At 39.3% G+C, this 18,753-nt stretch overlaps 1 protein-coding gene across 2 annotated transcripts; it reads left to right on the forward strand.

Annotated features, from left to right (window-relative positions):
• The first annotated feature begins 4 nt into the window (after positions 1–4).
• KLHL24 (kelch like family member 24) lies at positions 5–14,011 on the forward strand. 2 transcript variants are annotated; one of them, XM_081911553.1, is made up of 7 exons: positions 5–155; positions 5,492–6,475; positions 7,638–7,822; positions 8,323–8,441; positions 8,961–9,149; positions 10,358–10,546; positions 12,149–14,011. In XM_081911553.1, exons 2-7 carry the CDS (start codon positions 5,553–5,555, stop codon positions 12,347–12,349), a joined length of 1,806 nt encoding a protein of 601 aa, XP_081767679.1. In that variant the 5' UTR covers positions 5–155; positions 5,492–5,552; the 3' UTR covers positions 12,350–14,011. The 2 variants fall into 2 exon arrangements, with proteins under 2 accessions (XP_081767679.1, XP_081767680.1); XM_081911554.1 differs by lacking the exon at positions 5–155 and adding an exon at positions 1,667–2,191.
• The last annotated feature ends 4,742 nt before the right edge of the window (positions 14,012–18,753 follow it).

Genomic DNA, 18,753 nt, shown 5'->3' on the forward strand with positions numbered 1-18,753 from the left:
TGTGTTTTGGCTCTGGGAGGTCACATGTTTCGGGGTCTCCTTTGTTTTGAGTTGAGCTCGAACTTGAAGCAGACAAAAAGAGAGAGCGCGAGAGCGGAGGAGACCCGGAGCCGTTGCGCGGCTCCTTCTGATCGGCAGAAAACTGTGATTGACAGGTAAATGGCTTGGCTAAACTCAGCGGATAAGTTGCAGGAGGCCAAAAGTATAATTGGGGTCCGGTGGCCGGCGCAGGAGTTATTTCCATTCGAAAAGGAGCATCAAGAGGTGCACAACCATAATAATATACCTACAATCGTAATGGGTTCGAATGCAGGGCTCGTGGTAACTCCCCTTACAGTAATAATTACAAACAGAAAATATGTCCTCCCTTAACATTTATCTTTTCACCCCACCCCAGTCCGGCTTTTCTAGGAAACTTCGTATGAAATGAATTTCAGCGAAGATTAAATTGCGTCGGATTCTGCTATGGTGTTCTGTTTGGGGATCAGTTGTGTCAGATTCGCAAGGGAGAGAAAATCCCGTTGATATTGCAATGTCTAGCCGTTGTTATGTAGGCAGGGCAGAGATAATTTGCCCTGGCGCAATTTCCTTCTTTATCCTCCTGGCTAGTATTGAACACGCAGCGAAGCACAACGCCGTTAATACTGTCGAGCGCCTTGTTCGTGCGCAGAGAAAGGAAGTAGAGTTCAGCTGGAGGTGGAAAACAATGTGCGTGGCGCCTGGCGGAGGGTGGGGGGGGGGAGAGAGCTCGCCTCTTTCCTAGGTCGGTACTTAAGGACACGTAAATTCCGGATTTGCACTGCCGTTGGACAAGGGGGAGCAATACTGCAAGTTCTTGATTTCGAATTGTAAAGTTGCCAGGCCTCTTGTTATATTAAGGAAGGTTTCGTGCTTCGGCACCCAAGGATTTCGAGTGAAACTCGATAAAGAATTTTTCCTCTCCTCCGTATTTTTCCCCTCTCTCCTCTAAACAGTCCACCCAGTTGGACATCAGATTGGCCAGGCATTTGTGTTTCAGGCCGGCACTAGAAAGCTGGATTGGTCAGAGAATGTTGACAGATCTGGATCAATCTCGCGAGCATCTGGAAAGTGTTCCATTCCTCCTCCTCTCACCCCCCCCCATCTTTTCAATGTTACTGAATTTTGATATGGACGGTCACTCTGGTCTAAATTTGGTGGCTGTTTTATGCTTATGGGAATAGGCTGCTTCGTGCACTCCCGTCTTCGCTGGCGCATCATATTCCCATTGGGGTGAATCCTAGTAGCTGGAGCTCCCCCCGCCCTTGAGGTACTTGGCGAAGAGGCTGCGTTGGCTGCCAGTTCCTCTGGACCAGACCACTTTTTCAGGAGGGGGGAGGGAGGCCTCGCAAGGAGCTGTTGGAACACGCAGGCCTTTGTGAGGAAGTGGAAATACCGCTCCGACGCTTTGGCTTAGGACCCGAACCGCGAAGAAGCGTCGGGAGGCGGAGTCGTCTGAGGCCCAAAATATAATAGGGACCGGGTGACCATCCCCTAGCGCGTTATGGTTGGTTCTCCGCTCCCTTCTTCGGGACAGCTGGAGGAGAGAAAGGCGGGGGCAGCGCTGAGGGAGTCGCGCTCTCTAATTGGACATAAAAGTCGGGGGGCGGGACTTGCCTCCGGGGCTGTTCAGGGTGAAGGTGAACTGGAGGATGTGCTCGTGTGCGCGCGCGGGGCCGAGGCGTTGCTCGGGTTCGAGCCGAGGCCGCTTGTATAACGGCTCGAACCGGACGCTCACTTCAGGTTGACGCGAGAAGGCCGTTATTTTGCCTCAAGTGCTTTGAAGTGACGCCTGCCTTTCAGTCACGCGCCTGCTTTTACCCGAAGAGTTTTATTTCTCACATAACACACTTCGAATGTGACTTAAGTCAAATGAACAGCTTTCCTCCCGCTCAGTTAGTTCTGGGCTGTTTACATGTTCTTCATAGGGCCCGTTGATGCAGGAATCCCAAAGCGGGTCTCGCAGCAAAGCATACCTCTTCTCAGTAGAATGGGAAATAACGAAATCCCAGAAGAATGACCAGTATTAGCCATAGTGCCATTTCTTTTTACAGAGCAAACAAAACACAGCCCGCCCGCCCCCCCCTCCTTGTAAAGGGTGGAAGGAGACTTGTGTAATTTCGAGATGATCTGGAAAGGAAAGAGGAAAATGTTGTCAGGCACTATTTGTCAGGTACTTTGGCTCTACAGTCTTATTTTAAAAAAAATGTTTTAAAGGAATTATCTGGAATGGAAACGAGGTGAACATTTGCAACTGGCTAATGAGTGGCATCATAATGTTGACATTGACTTGCATTTCACTGGTGAGTTAAGCAGAATTATTAGTTGACCGTATCTGTCCAAAGAGAACATTTTATGGAACGTTAAGATTTCCTGGTAGTATTTACATTCTCAGATTTCAGCCCTGGGGTGGTGGGGCACATATGGAGTGGAATATGGTGAAGTGAGGGAGATACATAGGTAACATTAGGTGAACACAAGGAAATACAGTTGGGTCTACATATTGGGTCTTAAGGAAGTCAATATCAGTGTCCTGTTTCTGCTATTTTACCTGATCTCAGGTTAATTATAAGAATTTTTTTATAACTGCATAAGTTACAGTGCAGCCTCACCTACTCAGAACTGTTGTCAGGAAAGGTCAAGCTGTATTTACACTATTTACAAAGAGCTAAGGAGATAGTAAAAAGACTGAACTGCGAACCATGACTTAAAACCTTACTTTAGCCATGGAATCATTTTGATGGCCTTAGGTGAACCATTCTTTTCACTAAAAGGCATAAGAACAGCCCTGCTAGGTCAGGCCATCTAGTTCACTTTTCTGCTCTCACAGTGGTCTGCCAGATGCTTATGGGAAACCTGCAAGGAAGACCTGAATGCTCTCTCCAGAGCCCTCCATCTGTAATATGAGAATAATCATACTTACCTATATTACTGATCTTATTTTATTATTTACTCTCTATTTCACCCTTTCTCCAGGGCAGCAAATACATCACAACAAAACAACTTTAAAAAATACCTTAAAAACATTCTACAGTGATCTCAGGGTTGTTGGGAACAGTGCTATCAGCCATTAAATGACTGGGTAAACAAGAATATTTTTAACTTCCTCCTAAAAGTCAGTAATGAGGAAGGGAGACATACCTACCCAGAGGGGGCATTCCACAAACAAGGAACCACTTCTGAATTGACCCCCATCATGAGTCACTGCCAATCAGACAGCCTCCAGTGTTGGCACCTATATGCAAAGTGGTCCCCAGCAGGAACACCAGTATCAAAGTGCAGTATACAAAAGGCAGATACAGTCACGTTAAAAAAAACCCAACTTATTAATAACCTAAAATACTGTAAAACAGCCAGGAATATTTAAAAGCAGGAGTAGAATAAAAGTACATTTAAAGGTGGCCCTATACTAAGGCGGTCTGGAACTATATGGTTTTCAAAGTCTGCCAAAAAATAGATGAAGAGGACATGTACATGTACATGTGCCTCTCTTGGGAGATCATCCTAAATTTGGGTGCCTTAGCAAAAGAGGCCATATTTCTCATCGCCACCTGCTGCATGTCTGTTGATGGGAGGACAGAAGGAACAGTCACAGAGACAGAATAAAGTTCCTGGAGAGGTTCACATGGGAGAAGATGATTCCCAAAAATACCCTAGGCCCCAGACACTTGGGATTTAATAAGAAAAACAAGTACCTTAGATTGAGGCTGGAGACAAACTGGCAACCAGCAAAACTGGTAGGTGTACTGTATATACTCCAGTCTACTGACTCCAGGGGAATCTGGCAACCACATTTTGCCCCAATTGGAGTTTCCAAACTGTCTTCAAAGTTATTTCCAAAGAAAATGCATTACAGAAATCCAACTTGGAACTAAGTAGCTCGGAAACAAACTTAGCTAGGGCCAGACTCCGCTTATCCAGAAGAAAGTACGACTGAAGAACTAAATAAAAATATACTCCTAGATGCTACAGCTACCTGTATATCTAAGAATACTCCAAACTGTGAACCTACTGCTTCAGGGGGAGTATGACCCCACCCAAAATCATCTATGCACTTCCTCCAGGTTGTTGTAAAGATTATTGATATAGTAGATGTGAGGCACTTTGTTCTAAAATGCTGTACAAATATATTTATTGCTATAATGGCTTAACTATTGAGTCTCTGAATCACATATTAAACATTTAATGTCTAGAATAACAATCAAATGGTTTTAAGATGACTTAAAATTAAATATGGGTGTGATTGAGCAAAAGCAATGAAACTGTAAGTGCTATTTAAATTAAAGAGACAGCTTGAATGCTAGGAACATGTATATTTATCTAAAGTGGACAAGACCGAAGTGAGTTGGTTCTCTCTGCAGGAGTCATATGCCTCTAGAGATTGGAAACACACCTGGTAAATTCAGTCCGTTGATTTGTGTGAGATAATGCATTCATGCATAACTAATATATTCAGGGAGGGATTCAGTTGTACAAGTGTAAATTGTTGCACTGATAGAACCAGTTAGTTGAATACCATCCTTTATTTTTTAAGCAAAGTTTTGACTGTAGACAAAAGCTAAGACAAGGAAGGTAGGAGCTAAAAATAAGGCTGCCCAAGAGAGATGGAGAAGTTTTCAGGGACCGAAAGGGTTTATACAAATACAGCCAAATCCTCCCTTTGCCGTACACTAGCTGAACTACAAGATACACCTGTTGCCTCATCCTCCCAACTAGATCCATGTTCCCAACTAGAGTTATGGTCAAGTCTACTTGCAGCCAAGCAAGCACTCCTCCACTGATTCTGTATCTTACACTGGGTCTGTGTTCATATTAGTTCCTGGTGGGTGAAGGGGAAGAGACTGGACCCATGGTATGATGTAGGAGGTTATCCAAAGCCCCAGGTGAGGTATTCAAGTAACTTGGCCAGTCAAGCAGCTTAACGGGTTTTTCAGGTGTGCTGGGGTTTTCTCTGGGGCCCCAAGCATCTTTATTGCATTATGTTCTCCCAGGATATTGATTATTCAGCCAATAGGGGCCCCAGATTCTAAGCTTACATTTTAAAAACAGTCTCTGACCCTCCTAGAAAGAAAGCTTTGAAACAAAATGTGCAGATGCTCTTCAAAATGATTCCTAACCTCCCTTGGTGGGTTATGAGTGCTCTTTCTCTTGACTTTATGCTTTGATGGTTGTGGGAATGAGGTTGCAGTCAGCAAGCGTAGTGGTTGGTGAAGCTTTAGCCTCTTTCTCCTTCAAGGTCCTTCATGGTATCGAACTGAAAAGTTCAGTATGGAACATGAGCATAGCTGGTATATGGGTGGCACTTCACTCATAAGCGCATTCAAATGTCTATGCAGTGTGTGTGACTCGGTGACGTTGTATGCGTGACATCTTGGAGCCGGATGTTTAGAGAACCAAACCTGGTTACTGTCATAATGTAATTGATGGCATTTGCTATTTGAACTAATACTTTGAAATTCTTTTTTATCTTTAGCACCCAAAAGACGACACTCATCAGTATTTTCTCCATGATATTATAAAGAGTTGATATAACAATGGTACTAATAATGTTGGGACGCAGATTGAACAGAGGGGAGAGCCGAGCTCAGGAATCCCCGGTCACAAAGCGTAAAGTTTTTGAAATGGACCCAAAGTCTTTATCAGGCCACGAGTTCTTTGACTTCTCTTCTGGCTCATCCCATGCAGAAAGCATACTGCAAATCTTCAATGAATTTCGCGACAGCCGCTTGTTCACAGATGTAATAATCTGTGTTGAAGGCAGGGAATTTCCTTGTCATCGAGCTGTTCTTTCAGCATGCAGCAGCTACTTCCGAGCTATGTTTTGCAACGATCACCGAGAAAGCAGGGAGATGTTGGTAGAAATCAATGGAATTTTTGCGGAAGCTATGGATTGTTTTTTACAATATGTGTATACAGGCAAGGTTAAAATCACAACAGATAATGTACAGTACCTCTTTGAAACATCAAGTCTCTTCCAGATAAGTGTTCTGCGTGATGCTTGCGCTAAGTTCCTGGAAGAGCAACTGGATCCTTGCAACTGCCTAGGAATCCAGCGTTTTGCCGATACACATTCACTGAAAACACTATTTACCAAATGCAGAAATTTTGCACTGCAGAATTTTGAGGATGTGGCCCAGCATGAAGAATTTCTTGAACTTGGAAAAGATGAACTCATTGATTATATTTGCAGTGATGAACTGGTAATTGGTAAAGAAGAAATGGTTTTTGAAGCCGTTATGCGCTGGGTTTATCGGGCTGTTGATCTCAGACGCTCAGTGCTACAGGAAATTCTCACACATGTGAGATTGCCCTTGTTACACCCCAACTACTTTGTTCAGACAGTGGAAGTGGACCAGTTGATCCAAAACTCTCCTGACTGCTATCAGCTGCTGCATGAAGCAAGACGGTACCACGTACTTGGAAACGAAATGATGTCCCCAAGAACTCGGCCACGGAGGTGAGAGGGCTGGGTTGATTTTTGTTGTTGTTACATTCCTGAATAAATTATTCATTATAGTGATAGCTTTTGTTTGAAACATTCAGTCTATTAAAAAACATTTAACCAATTGACCAGTTAACATAGTGTATTTTGTATCACCTCAATAAAGATGTGATTTGCTTTTTATCATTAGGCTTCTTTGTGCTGAAAAATTAAGGAACAATATGAGACAGAATGTGCGGGAGGGAGTACATCACTACCACGCAAAAAATGTTAAACACATTTTAGTGCTTTATATTTCAGTTACTTCAGTTGTTATGTCTTGAACGTTTCTGAAGGCTAGTTGTTTTTTTATTGAAAAAACCATGTTGGGATTTGGGGGAAGCCTCAATGGTAGAACATCTGCTTTGTATTTAGAAGGTCCTGGGTCCAGTCGCCAGGTAGGGCTGGAAGAGACCCCTGCCTAAACCCTGGAATGCTGCTGCCATTCAATGCAGATAGTAGTGGAACCTTGGTTCTCGAACTTAATCAGTTCCAGAAGTTAAGGCTGCAGGAACTTCCAGCACTCAAGTGGAAGCCATATCAGACGTTCAGCTTCCAAAAAACGTTTGAACACCAGAACACTTACTTTCAGGTTTTCGGCATTTGGGAGCCAATTTGTTCATCAACTAAGCCATATGAGAACCAAAGTTCCACTGTACTAAATTAGATAGACTGGTCTGAGTCAGTGCAAGGCAGCATCTTACGCCTACTCAGAATTAAGTCCAGTGGGGCTTCTCTCCAAATAATTGGCTTTGAATTGCAGCTTTTTAAGCATGTCTGAATTTCTATAATACATTCCTATAGGCTAGGGATAACTTTTCCTGCTTCATGTGAACTCTGGTCCATTAAAGCTAGTACCTAGTGGATTTGTTACTCTTTAAGGTACCACAAGACTTTGTTTTAGTAAACTTGTGGATTTATTTATTTATTTATTTATTTATGAAATTTTAAAAAAATGTTCTAAGAATACAAAAAAAGTATTTACTACTTTCAATAAATTAAGGACAGATAAACTGACTTTTGTTTTTCATGTTTTCTTCAAACCCCACCCCCGGTTAACTTCCAGATATTGTAACTTTCAGATTCTGGTTTATTTATTAGGTTTTTCAATAAACTACTTTGTTTTTTCTGTTTCTAGGTCAACTGGCTATTCTGAAGTGATAGTTGTTGTTGGAGGCTGCGAAAGAGTTGGGGGATTTAATTTGCCCTATACAGAATGTTACGACCCCATGACAGGAGAGTGGAAATCACTGGCTAAATTACCAGAATTTACAAAGTCTGAGTATGCAGTTTGTGCTTTGAGGAATGATATCCTCGTTTCAGGTAAACAATTTATATTACACACAAAAGCACTGTGGCGAGAATACTATTATCATCAGTTTATGGAAGTCGTGTGGGAAATGGAGAAGTGGACTTAGTGCTACTTTTGCATATTGTCAGAAGCACTGAAAAGTGCATGCACAAATTACTTAGGCACCCACTTTTGGATAGCATTCGAAGAGGCGACTTACATCACCACAGCTAAGTTATATGTGAAATGCACTTTACCATTGAGCACAAGTTTTCCCCAGCTAGGTAAACAGACACAGCACCCAAAGTGTAAACTACTCCAGAAAAAAGTACATTAGTGAAAAGAGGTATTGCTTTAATTGCTTAGTGGAAAAGAATTCTAGGAAGTGTTTTTATATATTGGATTGTTGTGAACTTTATTTTCAGAAATGTACTTTTATCATGATATGGCATTGTCCACAACTGGGCACAATGGTGCAAACCCTTTGTTTAATAACAACCAAATTCCTGTCTTTTCTTTTCTTTCAAATGAGGTGGAAGAATCAACAGCCGTGATGTGTGGATTTATAATTCTCAGCTTAACATTTGGATCAGAGTTGCCTCTCTAAATAAAGGGAGATGGCGTCATAAGATGGCTGTTCTTCTTGGTAAAGTAAGAGATATTTGTTATTATCTAATAACAAGGTTGAAATGCACAACAAATATCTAGAAATCAGACTGCATTCTCTCAATTAATTGCACCACTTTTAAAATTGAAATGGATGTCACCTCAGTTCTGATTTTTAGTCTGTACTATATAGAACTACACATTTTGCCAGTAAAAAAACATAATTAAAGAAAATGGCCAAAGAAAATAGTTTATTTAGGAAGCCTCAGTTGTAAGCATGAACAGTATGTGAGACTGTATATTATCTTTACAGTGCACATAGTGTGGAAATTAAGGAAGGAGCCTTAATTTCCAATATCCATGCTTTTTGGTGCGTGTGATTTGTAACTGCATTAGCTCCCTTTTCTTAAACTGCAGGGGGGGGGGAGGGGTCGGTCCTAAAATACAAAAAAACAACGGGTCACAAATGAAAACATTGAGGCTTTGTGAAGTGCCACACTTAGGTTTGCTAAAGTAGCCAGGCAGTAAGCATATTCTGGCAACATTCTCTCTTTACTTTTAAAGGTATACGTGGTTGGAGGATACGACGGACAAAGCCGGCTGAGCAGCGTAGAATGTTATGACTCATTTTCCAATCGATGGACAGAGGTAGCATCTCTTAAAGAAGCAGTGAGTTCTCCAGCAGTTACCAGCTGCGTGGGCAAACTGTTTGTGATAGGCGGAGGTCCTGATGACAACACATGCTCTGATAAGGTTGGGTAATTGTATTCACTTTCTTTTCTCTATTTTAGTAACATTCAAAATGAATAATATATAAAAAATACTAGTAATATATTCCCAACTCCTGTTCTAGGCTCCAGCAAACCTGAAACAGGAGCCTCATAGTTCTGTTCTATGTTTTGGGTGGGGAGCCTTCAGGAGACATAAAAGGAAAATAGATACTTGTGGGGGCAGGGGGTTAATATTTATCCACCCTCCTAAAGCCTTTCCATGCTGTGCTATAAAGAGCTCAGGCATTCAGTTTGCAGAGTGGGCTTCCCTTTCCTGAGCATTTTATTGCTTTGTAGTGGGAAGGAATGTGGTTTTTCATTCCCCATCTCCTAAAACCTTGCTTTATAATATGTATTCCAACAACCCTAATCCCTACGATCCAAGCTTGTGTAAGCTAGGGGTTTAAACCAAAACCCACTGCCAGTATTTCCATTGTTCCTGGAGACAAGGCAGCTCATAGTATGCTGTCCTTATCAGGCTGTTTGGCGTGGAGGTTATCTTCTCTTTTTCTGTAATGTGTTAAATAATAATACCTATTAAGTCCCCTAGGTTTGCAGAAATTGCTACATTGTTTGTGGGTAGCCTGATTTTACTGCTAAACCGATAGGCACAAGACCACCAAAGTTATTTTAGTGCCCTGCCTTGCTTGGCATCTCTGGAGGGGGTTTCATTGCCTTTCATCCAAGCTTAGAGGAGAGTATCTGAACTGGCACAGGATAGGCTGACAAAAAACAAATGGTCAATAAGTGGCATGAGGTATGCATGAGTGCTGAGTCCTCTGCCTTTCTTATTGTGTTAGGGAAATTTATGACGCTTTGCAATGGGGTGGGATGGGGTAATTTTAATATTTCATATTTCCCCAGGAATGGTGAAACCTCACTTTTGTTTGGGGGTTGCCCTGGCTTTTCAAAGTGATTGGCATGGAGCAACAGAATTTTACTATTGGAAGGAATTATTATATAAAACAGTTTCATTACTAATGTTTTGTCCCATGACATGAAGTCCTTATAGAGTCTCACTTGCTAATTGGGTTGGCATGAAAAGTTCTTTGATAATTTGCAATTACACAGTTGACTTACTCAGCCATTTAAAGATATCATTCAATCAGTATTAACAACTTGGGGAAGCTGAAACCATATCAAGTTAGACTCCAGGAGCTTTGAAAGTAAAATGTGTTTGTTACTTTTCAGGTTCAGTCTTACGATCCTGATACTAATTCTTGGCTACTCCGTGCAACAATCCCCATTGCAAAGAGATGTATAACAGCTGTATCACTAAACAATCTCATCTATGTTGCGGGAGGGCTCACAAAGGCAATTTATTGTTATGATCCAGTTGAAGATTATTGGATGCATGTGCAGAATACATTCAGTCGACAGGTAACAACAAAGAACTAGCAAATTTGCTCCTTTGTACATTGTATTTATCAAAATTCTAAACACATTGTGTTAGATCCAGATAAAAGCACATCTAATGAGGCTGACAAAAGCTAACTTTCTCCCCCGGTCCCCAGCCTTGTGAAAAGGTTTCTTCAAAGCATCTAACAATACAATATTTGAAAACGGTTCAAGCAATCCCCAAATGAAATTAAACTGGGGATGTTTTCATACTGTTGCTATTTTGGAGTGGATTCACTCCTATACCAGGTTGCACAATTAGATGGGTTTTTTGCAACAAACCTTTTCCCCCCTCCCCCCAAATGTGGTGAAAGTGCAATAAGGAAAGTGATGGGGAAACATATCAAGATGAAAGCTGAATAAACAGGTCTTCTGGAAGTGAACTAGTTTAAGCCATATTGAACTAGTGAGAAATGAACATGTAAATGTGCAGAATTTTAGAACAGAATAATGGGTGGAATTCACTGACAGACCACACCAGTACAGCTATGGGTCAGGATACTCCTTTACACAATACCATGATTTCACTTTAGACAACAATGCACATGCTACTTTATACTTGTCAGTCAAAAATTCACCTTGTACTCCCTATACCCTAAGAAGCAATCAAACAGGCTGATGCTAATGTTTCTTGGTCTGAATCTGATGAATGGCTCATTGCATACAGTAGAGCTTTCCAAACTTTTCATGTTGCTGGAACACTTTTTAGACATGCATCATATCGTGACACAGTAATTCAGTTTTACTAGCTAAGCAGAGGTTAAACTAACTCCTTTCCGGTCCTAGGAGCAGCATGGGGAGCACTTGCCCCCCCCCCCACACTGCAGCCAACACACTAACGTTGCAACAGTTTGGAAAGCTCTGGCCTACAACAGAATGCCTAACACTTAGTAGAATCACACAAACCCTGCTGCTAGAAAACGGTTTATCATTTTGCTACAATACTTTTGCCACCACATTTATAAAACCCATAAATAAGCTCACTCTGAGGGGTACCTTCCTTTGCTTATCCTATATTTTTACCCCTGATTTTCCTCTCATCTGTTTTGTATAGTATCCAATGTCATTGTTGTCTGTTGTTTTGTAGTTTTCCATTCTTTCCAAAGTGTTATTCTACCTAGTACTTAAGACAACTCACAGCTCTTCTGCTTGTACTCCTTTTCAAATATTTCCTCATTTGCTGCCAGTTGTCTATCTTAATATTGTTTTCCCCTTCCCATCATTCCTCTTTTCTTATATAGTACTGTGCATCCATTTTCTTAAACTTATCACTTACTTGATACTTATCTAGCCTTTTTCAAGCACAGTTGGCCAAGGATAGACTCCACCACAGATGTTCAACTATTGGGCCAAGATTAACAAAATGCTACAAAATTATTGTGCTGCCCAAATCCAAGCCCAAACTGAGGAAATAGTTTATTTTAGCCTAGCACATCTACTGTATTTTAGGGTGCATCAGGATGAGGTAAGGAAATAGTAGCCTAGCACATCTATTTTAGGGTGTATCAGGATGAGCATAACATGCTAATAATCACAGCTATAAATGTTTTAATTATCAATTTTCTTCATGTATTTGATGAACAGGAAAACTGTGGCATGTCTGTGTGTAATGGCAAAATCTACATCCTTGGTGGGAGGCGAGAAAATGGAGAAGCTACAGATACCATTCTTTGTTATGATCCTGCCACCAGCATCATCACAGGAGTAGCAGCAATGCCCAGGCCAGTCTCATACCATGGCTGTGTGACTATTCACAGATACAATGAAAAGCACTTTAAACTCTAAAAAAGAGGAGAGTCTGTAAATACAAATAAGTGGCATATTACAATCAGGATTTGAAAGCTGCCTTTTCCAAAGTATCATCTGGAAAGATACAAGATTGTACTTTTTGCTTTTAAAATTTTGAAAGTGATTCCGAATGTAATTGTTAAATGATTTCAATAACCACAATTCAGTAATTTTTCCCAGAGCAATCCTAACCCTTGATCTGTACTGCTGGTGGGGTAAAAGATGGGCTCCCTCTATTGGGATCAGCTGACACTGGGCTCTGCTGCCACAATGTCCCCCATTGTGCCCACTGAAAGTGCAACAGAGCAACACGAACACAGGCAGTGACTGCCATAAGAATCCAAAATGGGCAGGACGGAACAGGGCCAGCAATGGATCTGCTAAATCCAAAGCAGATCCATTTCATGGCAAGGAGCCTGATTTGGGCTTCTCAGCTACATGGACATGGAGTTAATGGAACAAGAATGTCGGAAACTACTATCCCTGCTTTCTCCCCCTTGCCAGCCCAAGTGCAGATGTCGCAGTGACTCTTCTGCCACCCTGCTGTACCCTGGCCACAGTTAGGATTGCTCTGTCCTAACATGTTCTGGTTTGAAAACTGTATCAATTTATATTAGTAATTAGATCGTGTTCACTTCTATGTTATCTGTAAAACAAAACACCTTGGATTTGAGTGTATAGCAGTGCCTTTGGAAGTATTCATCCCTATTTTATATGAAGCATTATCTGCATATTTTCATACCTTATTTGTGGTAAGCACTGTTAACAACTTTACTGTTGCAAGTATGTGGGTGTTAGAATTGGAATTCTGTCTGAAGATCTAAATAACTTCAAAATATTGCATTGGCCTTTGGTAACACGATAGACCCCTCATCAGTAAGCACTATATGCACAGGAACATTCAGTGAAGAAAGCACACACAAATCACACATGGTTATTTGAATATAATCATGGGATTGCTTTAAAACTTGCTTCTACGCCAAGTCTGAGAAGCTATTGATTCTCCCTTGAGTGTTCAGAATTCCCACTTGAAGGCTATCTGAGCTCAAATCACAAGTACCCACTAGAAATGTTCTGTAGAGCCTATGAAGATTTTCTCTGATTAAGATAAAATTTGTGCTCAGGTTCAGTATTGTTTACTGTTCTCAGATAGCAAGTCAATAGATCTTAGGGGTAGGGAGTTCTTGATTGATTATGATAATACCTTTAGAACTAATAAGTAAAAAAACCCTGTTGATTAATACCAGGTTGTCTTAGTTTTATTTTTTTAATGGAATAGGGCAGGCAATGCAGATATTCTTGAAAATTTGGCAGAGATCCACACCTTGTGCTATGAATCATCATCTGAGTTACTATATTTTACTGTGGCACTCCTTATACAGCATAAGTAAACCTGTTATACTTATTCATGTCTCCATGGAAGAACTCTGTTATACCTGGTCACTGAATTAGTAAGTGAACATGTAATTGTCACTGCACTTAATTTATGCTGTATTTTGTTAATGATCAGTGGCCTATGATATACACAGCACAATATTAATTTGCTGCAAATAATAAATAACTGACACAGCTACACAGAGCTGACAAAATTAATTATGCAAACATGTCTAATACAAGAAAAGTCCATTATGCCATATTAAACTGTAATTTTAATTTGTACTTTTATGTCAGTTTCCTGAGCCTTACTTTGACAAGTTTCCTAACTCTAATATATGACAAAGTTTGTACTTACAGTGTTTACGTTGCTCTGAATACTATTCTTTTTAGGACACTGCATATGATGCTTATGTAAGCCAATCCATACCCTATTTTATGCATTTCCATTTTACATTGTCCATCCAACGTATACTAGCTTTATGGGACTGCAAGGTTTATTCTTTCTTAAATTGACATTATAGTTTTATGTAAAAGTAGATTGTGAAGCAGTGAATGAAACAATGGTCCTTACAACTACTTAATCTGGCACATTCCAATGAATGCAATTATTGAGCAGTAAGTCTTGAGTTTTATGGCCTTAGTATCTCTTATTTAACAGATCTGTTTTGTTAGGTGGTTTTTGAACCAATTTTTTTTTCAAGAAAAGATATGGCTCAAATGATCCACTGAGTGCTTTCTCATATGATATGACTCTGTTGAGTCTTTCATGCTCTGACTATAGAAGCAACTACATAGTGGTATCATTGCCTGTGCTTCTATCTTTGAGTAAATTGTGCTACTACTATTTTCTAGATGAAGCATCTGATATAGTGAGTATTCAATATTAGCTGTATGAATGAGCAATACTGCATCATAACCAAAGATTGCATTTCTCTGATCAATATTTCTTCTTCAAAAAGTGACATAAAAATTAATGCATAAAGTGTATATCACTTTGTATGTTTCTATAAAGAAAAAAGGATGAAGTGGATCCTCATGCCATTATTCTTTTGAATGGGTATACATTTTAAAGAAGTAGTTCACATGTAGCAGATATTAGACAATTTACTAGATGATACCAATTTTTTCATGGCTACTCTTTTGAAGCCAACATTAAGCTTGGCTCCCATTGATATTGGGCCATGCACAGACTATGATGTCTGCATTTTTCCTTTGCTGATTTCTTTTGACTTTGGGTAACACCACAATCACTGCAACCTTAGAACTTCAAGTTTAAACACACTTATCTGGGAAAAGGCCCCATTTCTTTTGAATATACAGTACATGTATAGGATTGCACTGCAAATCATCTGTGTAACATCAATTATTTGAGACACTTTAATCATGCTAGTTTAAAAAATCTGTAGTTGCAAATAAATCAAACTGCTTTTAACTATTTGAAAATGGTACTTATGCATCTGCTTGTAATTTGGCATATGTCAGGATAATCTTTGCTTTTTGAAGGAAATTAACCTTCTTTACAAACTTTATATATAGTTTATTCTATCCTAATTTACTTGCATGCTCACCCTCCCTCCTTAGAGTCTACTTAAGTGGAATTCACATGGAAAAATTGATTAAGAGGGAAATAGCTGGATGTTTTACAGTGATTTGCATCCTTCAGCATGAATCTTTATGGAATATATTATTTCACTTTAACTCACCTAAGTTCACCTTTGCTGTACTGTGCTGGGCCCCTCTTTTTTGACTAGCCTCTGGTCTGTGCTTTGATGCTGCCAAATAGCTTAGCCTCCAGGCAACCTGATACTCTGCATCAGTGCCTTTTTTCTGGGGTTACACAAGGGTACACAGTACCGGCACCTTTTTTTTTTCTAGAAGAAAAGCACTATTTAAAAGTGTGGCACTTACTGTAACAACTTCATGGTGAGTACTGGCACCTTTTTTTCTAAAAGAAAAGCACTGCTCTGCATGTTTGCTCAGTCCCAAGAAGCAAAAGGGGGTGACTTCTCATTTAAGGGATTACAGCCTTACTATACTAGCTGCAGCCTTGATCCTCAATCTGTGTTTACTGTGCCTTAAACCTGATCCTGGTTGTGATCCAGTTGTGGACACAATAAGGCCAACCACTGCCTAATTCTGATTAAACCACATTCATTTGTGGAAGGGGCACACAAGTCATCTGTAAACCTCAGTAGTTTAATTGTATTTTTGTAGCCTCATCAAGCCTGCAGATTCTACCTCCTCAGTCATGCAATCTGGGTGCATTTCCCATTCCTGGGAGAAAATACATTTGCTTTGACTTTTTCTTTCTCCACACAGCTTGCACTAGTATTTTGACTTTTGATATGCACAAGTAAAATACTAAGTGGGGTATTCAACTCCAAGTAGACACATTGTAATTAATGAACGTGACTAAATTAGGTCCTTTAATTTCAATAGGTCTATTCTGAGTTTGCTTATTTGAGTACCTTCCTAAAACTGGTGAAAATATGATGAAACAATGAAAGCAGAATATTTTACATGATAAAGCGATCTCAGGAATCACATTTCATTTTCTAATTGAAATCAGATATACATCTAATCCAGTGATAACAAGTAGAAAGTTACTGATTTATATCCAAGTGTCCTAAGAAATAAAATATTTGTGGAAAAGAATGAGATTTGGCAAACCAAAAGTTCTCATTCCTATGAATAGGAACCATTGCCAGACAGCTCTTGGAATATACTACACTTTGCTTTTGTACTCATGTGGTGAATAACTGTGCAGTCATTATCAGGAAAGATGGCAATTAACTATGACCTAATGAAGCTCTAGGTGTTTTTTTAATGCTGTACATATATAATGTTTGTGTTTACAATTCCTTCTGAATTGCATGTATAAAGTAGTGCCTGCTTTGTAAATACACTCTGCTTTTTATGGTTGTAAAGCACCACCCCAGATATATATTGGATTTCATCTTGAAGTTGTTAGTTTTGGGTTGTTGGTGGTTTTTTTTTACCATTTTAGAGGTCTTTTTCAGTTGATTAAATTTGATACAGACAATTATCAGTAAACAGTTAACACATATAGTTTAAATTGCAATATATATTTAGGCAATAATGCTTTTTTAAAAGTGAGCAATTTATTTACTTGACAAAATAGATTTACAGTGTAAGCCTATATGTGTCTACGCAGAAGTAGGTCACTGAGTTCAATGGGGCTTACTCCTAGCTAAGTAGGTATAGGATTGCAGCCTTAGTTTTAGCTATAGCCCCTTGTGAGAAAACAGTTGCTGAACATATAACATAGAATCATATATCTTGCAAAAGATACCTGTTCAGCAACATTTCTTGGACTCTTGTAAACAAACTTACTTCAAGAGCAATTCAAAAACTGACTTGTTGAAACATAGGAAAATGTTATCTGCATGCAAAATGAAGATATCTATTTGCATTTGGTGAGCTCAATAAATATTCACAGTGGTTTCAAAAAGTGAAATGTATTCATATTTGGTCACTGAGTTGTGCTTGCTGCAATTTTTTAAACTTGCCCAAGATTGTATATTAACACTACCAGTTGCATGAAAGAAGTAGTGAAGGAATGGGTGTTAACAATTTTGATATTGAAATGAATCATTTGTTAAGGATTTTGTTTTGAAAGAAGTGAGTTTTCTACCTGTGCTTCCATTTCTCTAAAACTAGCAGATCGGGAAATAACTTTGATTTTATTATTGCAATCTAATCCTTAGAAAAACGGCATTGTTTCAATCTGCTTCTTTAAAAATATTGCACCCAGAATTGGAGATGAGTGCCTTCTAGAGACTTGCCTCCTTGGCAAGTCTAGTACATTCTGTTTTACATAATATCATGTACACCGCAGGAAGGCAGAATCCAGACTTGTGAGATGTACTGTACTTTGTTTTTACTAGAATATCAAGATCCTTAAACCACAGCCAGATACAAGATACAGTGATCATTTGGAATGGGGCTAGTTTGAGAAATGTACACCTAGAATTAAGGAACAGGGCACCTTGAACACATGCTCAGCCCCATAATTCGTTCTCAGTACCAGAACTGAATTCACTGTTTTTTCACAGAAAATTCTATGCCCAGTTTCCTCTAAAGCTTTCTTATTCTTGACAGTCCAATTTTGAAAGAGTGAAAAGTCTTTTATGTTGGCGTTATTACTATTGAAAAGCAGATATCCTAATATAATTGAGAAGTATGTTGCTTAATATTTTTCTTACCAATGAAAAACTCCAATAGGCCAACATTCCTTTTCAGTTCAGTTACAGCGCTTTCTGAATACAGTAATTATGTCAGTACTGCAGGATAAACGGCAGCTAAACATATAAAACTCATCATGTGAAATCTTACAGTTGTAACTCAAGGATTTCATCTAGTGACAGCAGTTTTAACAATTATCACTCATTTATGTGCTTTATGAATGCATTGCCCTACCTAAGTCTGTTCTCAGAACTACGTTAACACTTAGTTTGTATTCTTGTAATACTCAAATGATTCAGACAATATTTTAACGTTTTGTGTATGTATTTATAGGTATGTGTGATTTGTTCTTGTAATCATTTTATAATATTAAAGATGATTATTTAGAAATTATACATTTAAAGCTACTGTGTAATGATATGTAGCAGTATTTAAGTGTGTGTGAAAAGCATGTGATTTTAGCTTCTTTTGTATAATTAATCCAAAGAATAGAGAATCTGTATGTTTGTAAACAAATCTATTCTTGGTGTAATCTTGGCCAAAAAAAAACAAATTCTGAATAAATATTGCTAATTTGCATAATTTTTGTTTGCCTTTTTTTCTTGCTTTTTTTCTCATTGAGAATTTTATCCAGCCAGTGTTTGGAAAACACAGATTCGTAAAGACTGGCATATGAATCCCATGCTTATATACTCTGACTAGACCTCCTTTGTTTTTCACTGCCACATGTATGTTGGTTTCTCACTTCTTGCAGATGGAAATATTTTTTCCCCCTGTGCTCAGAAATACAGATTACTATTGCTGGGAAGATGCCTTTT

The sequence above is a fragment of the Podarcis melisellensis genome (genome assembly GCF_964234715.1).
Source record: "Podarcis melisellensis genome assembly, chromosome: 5".
NCBI lineage: Eukaryota > Metazoa > Chordata > Lepidosauria > Squamata > Lacertidae > Podarcis > Podarcis melisellensis.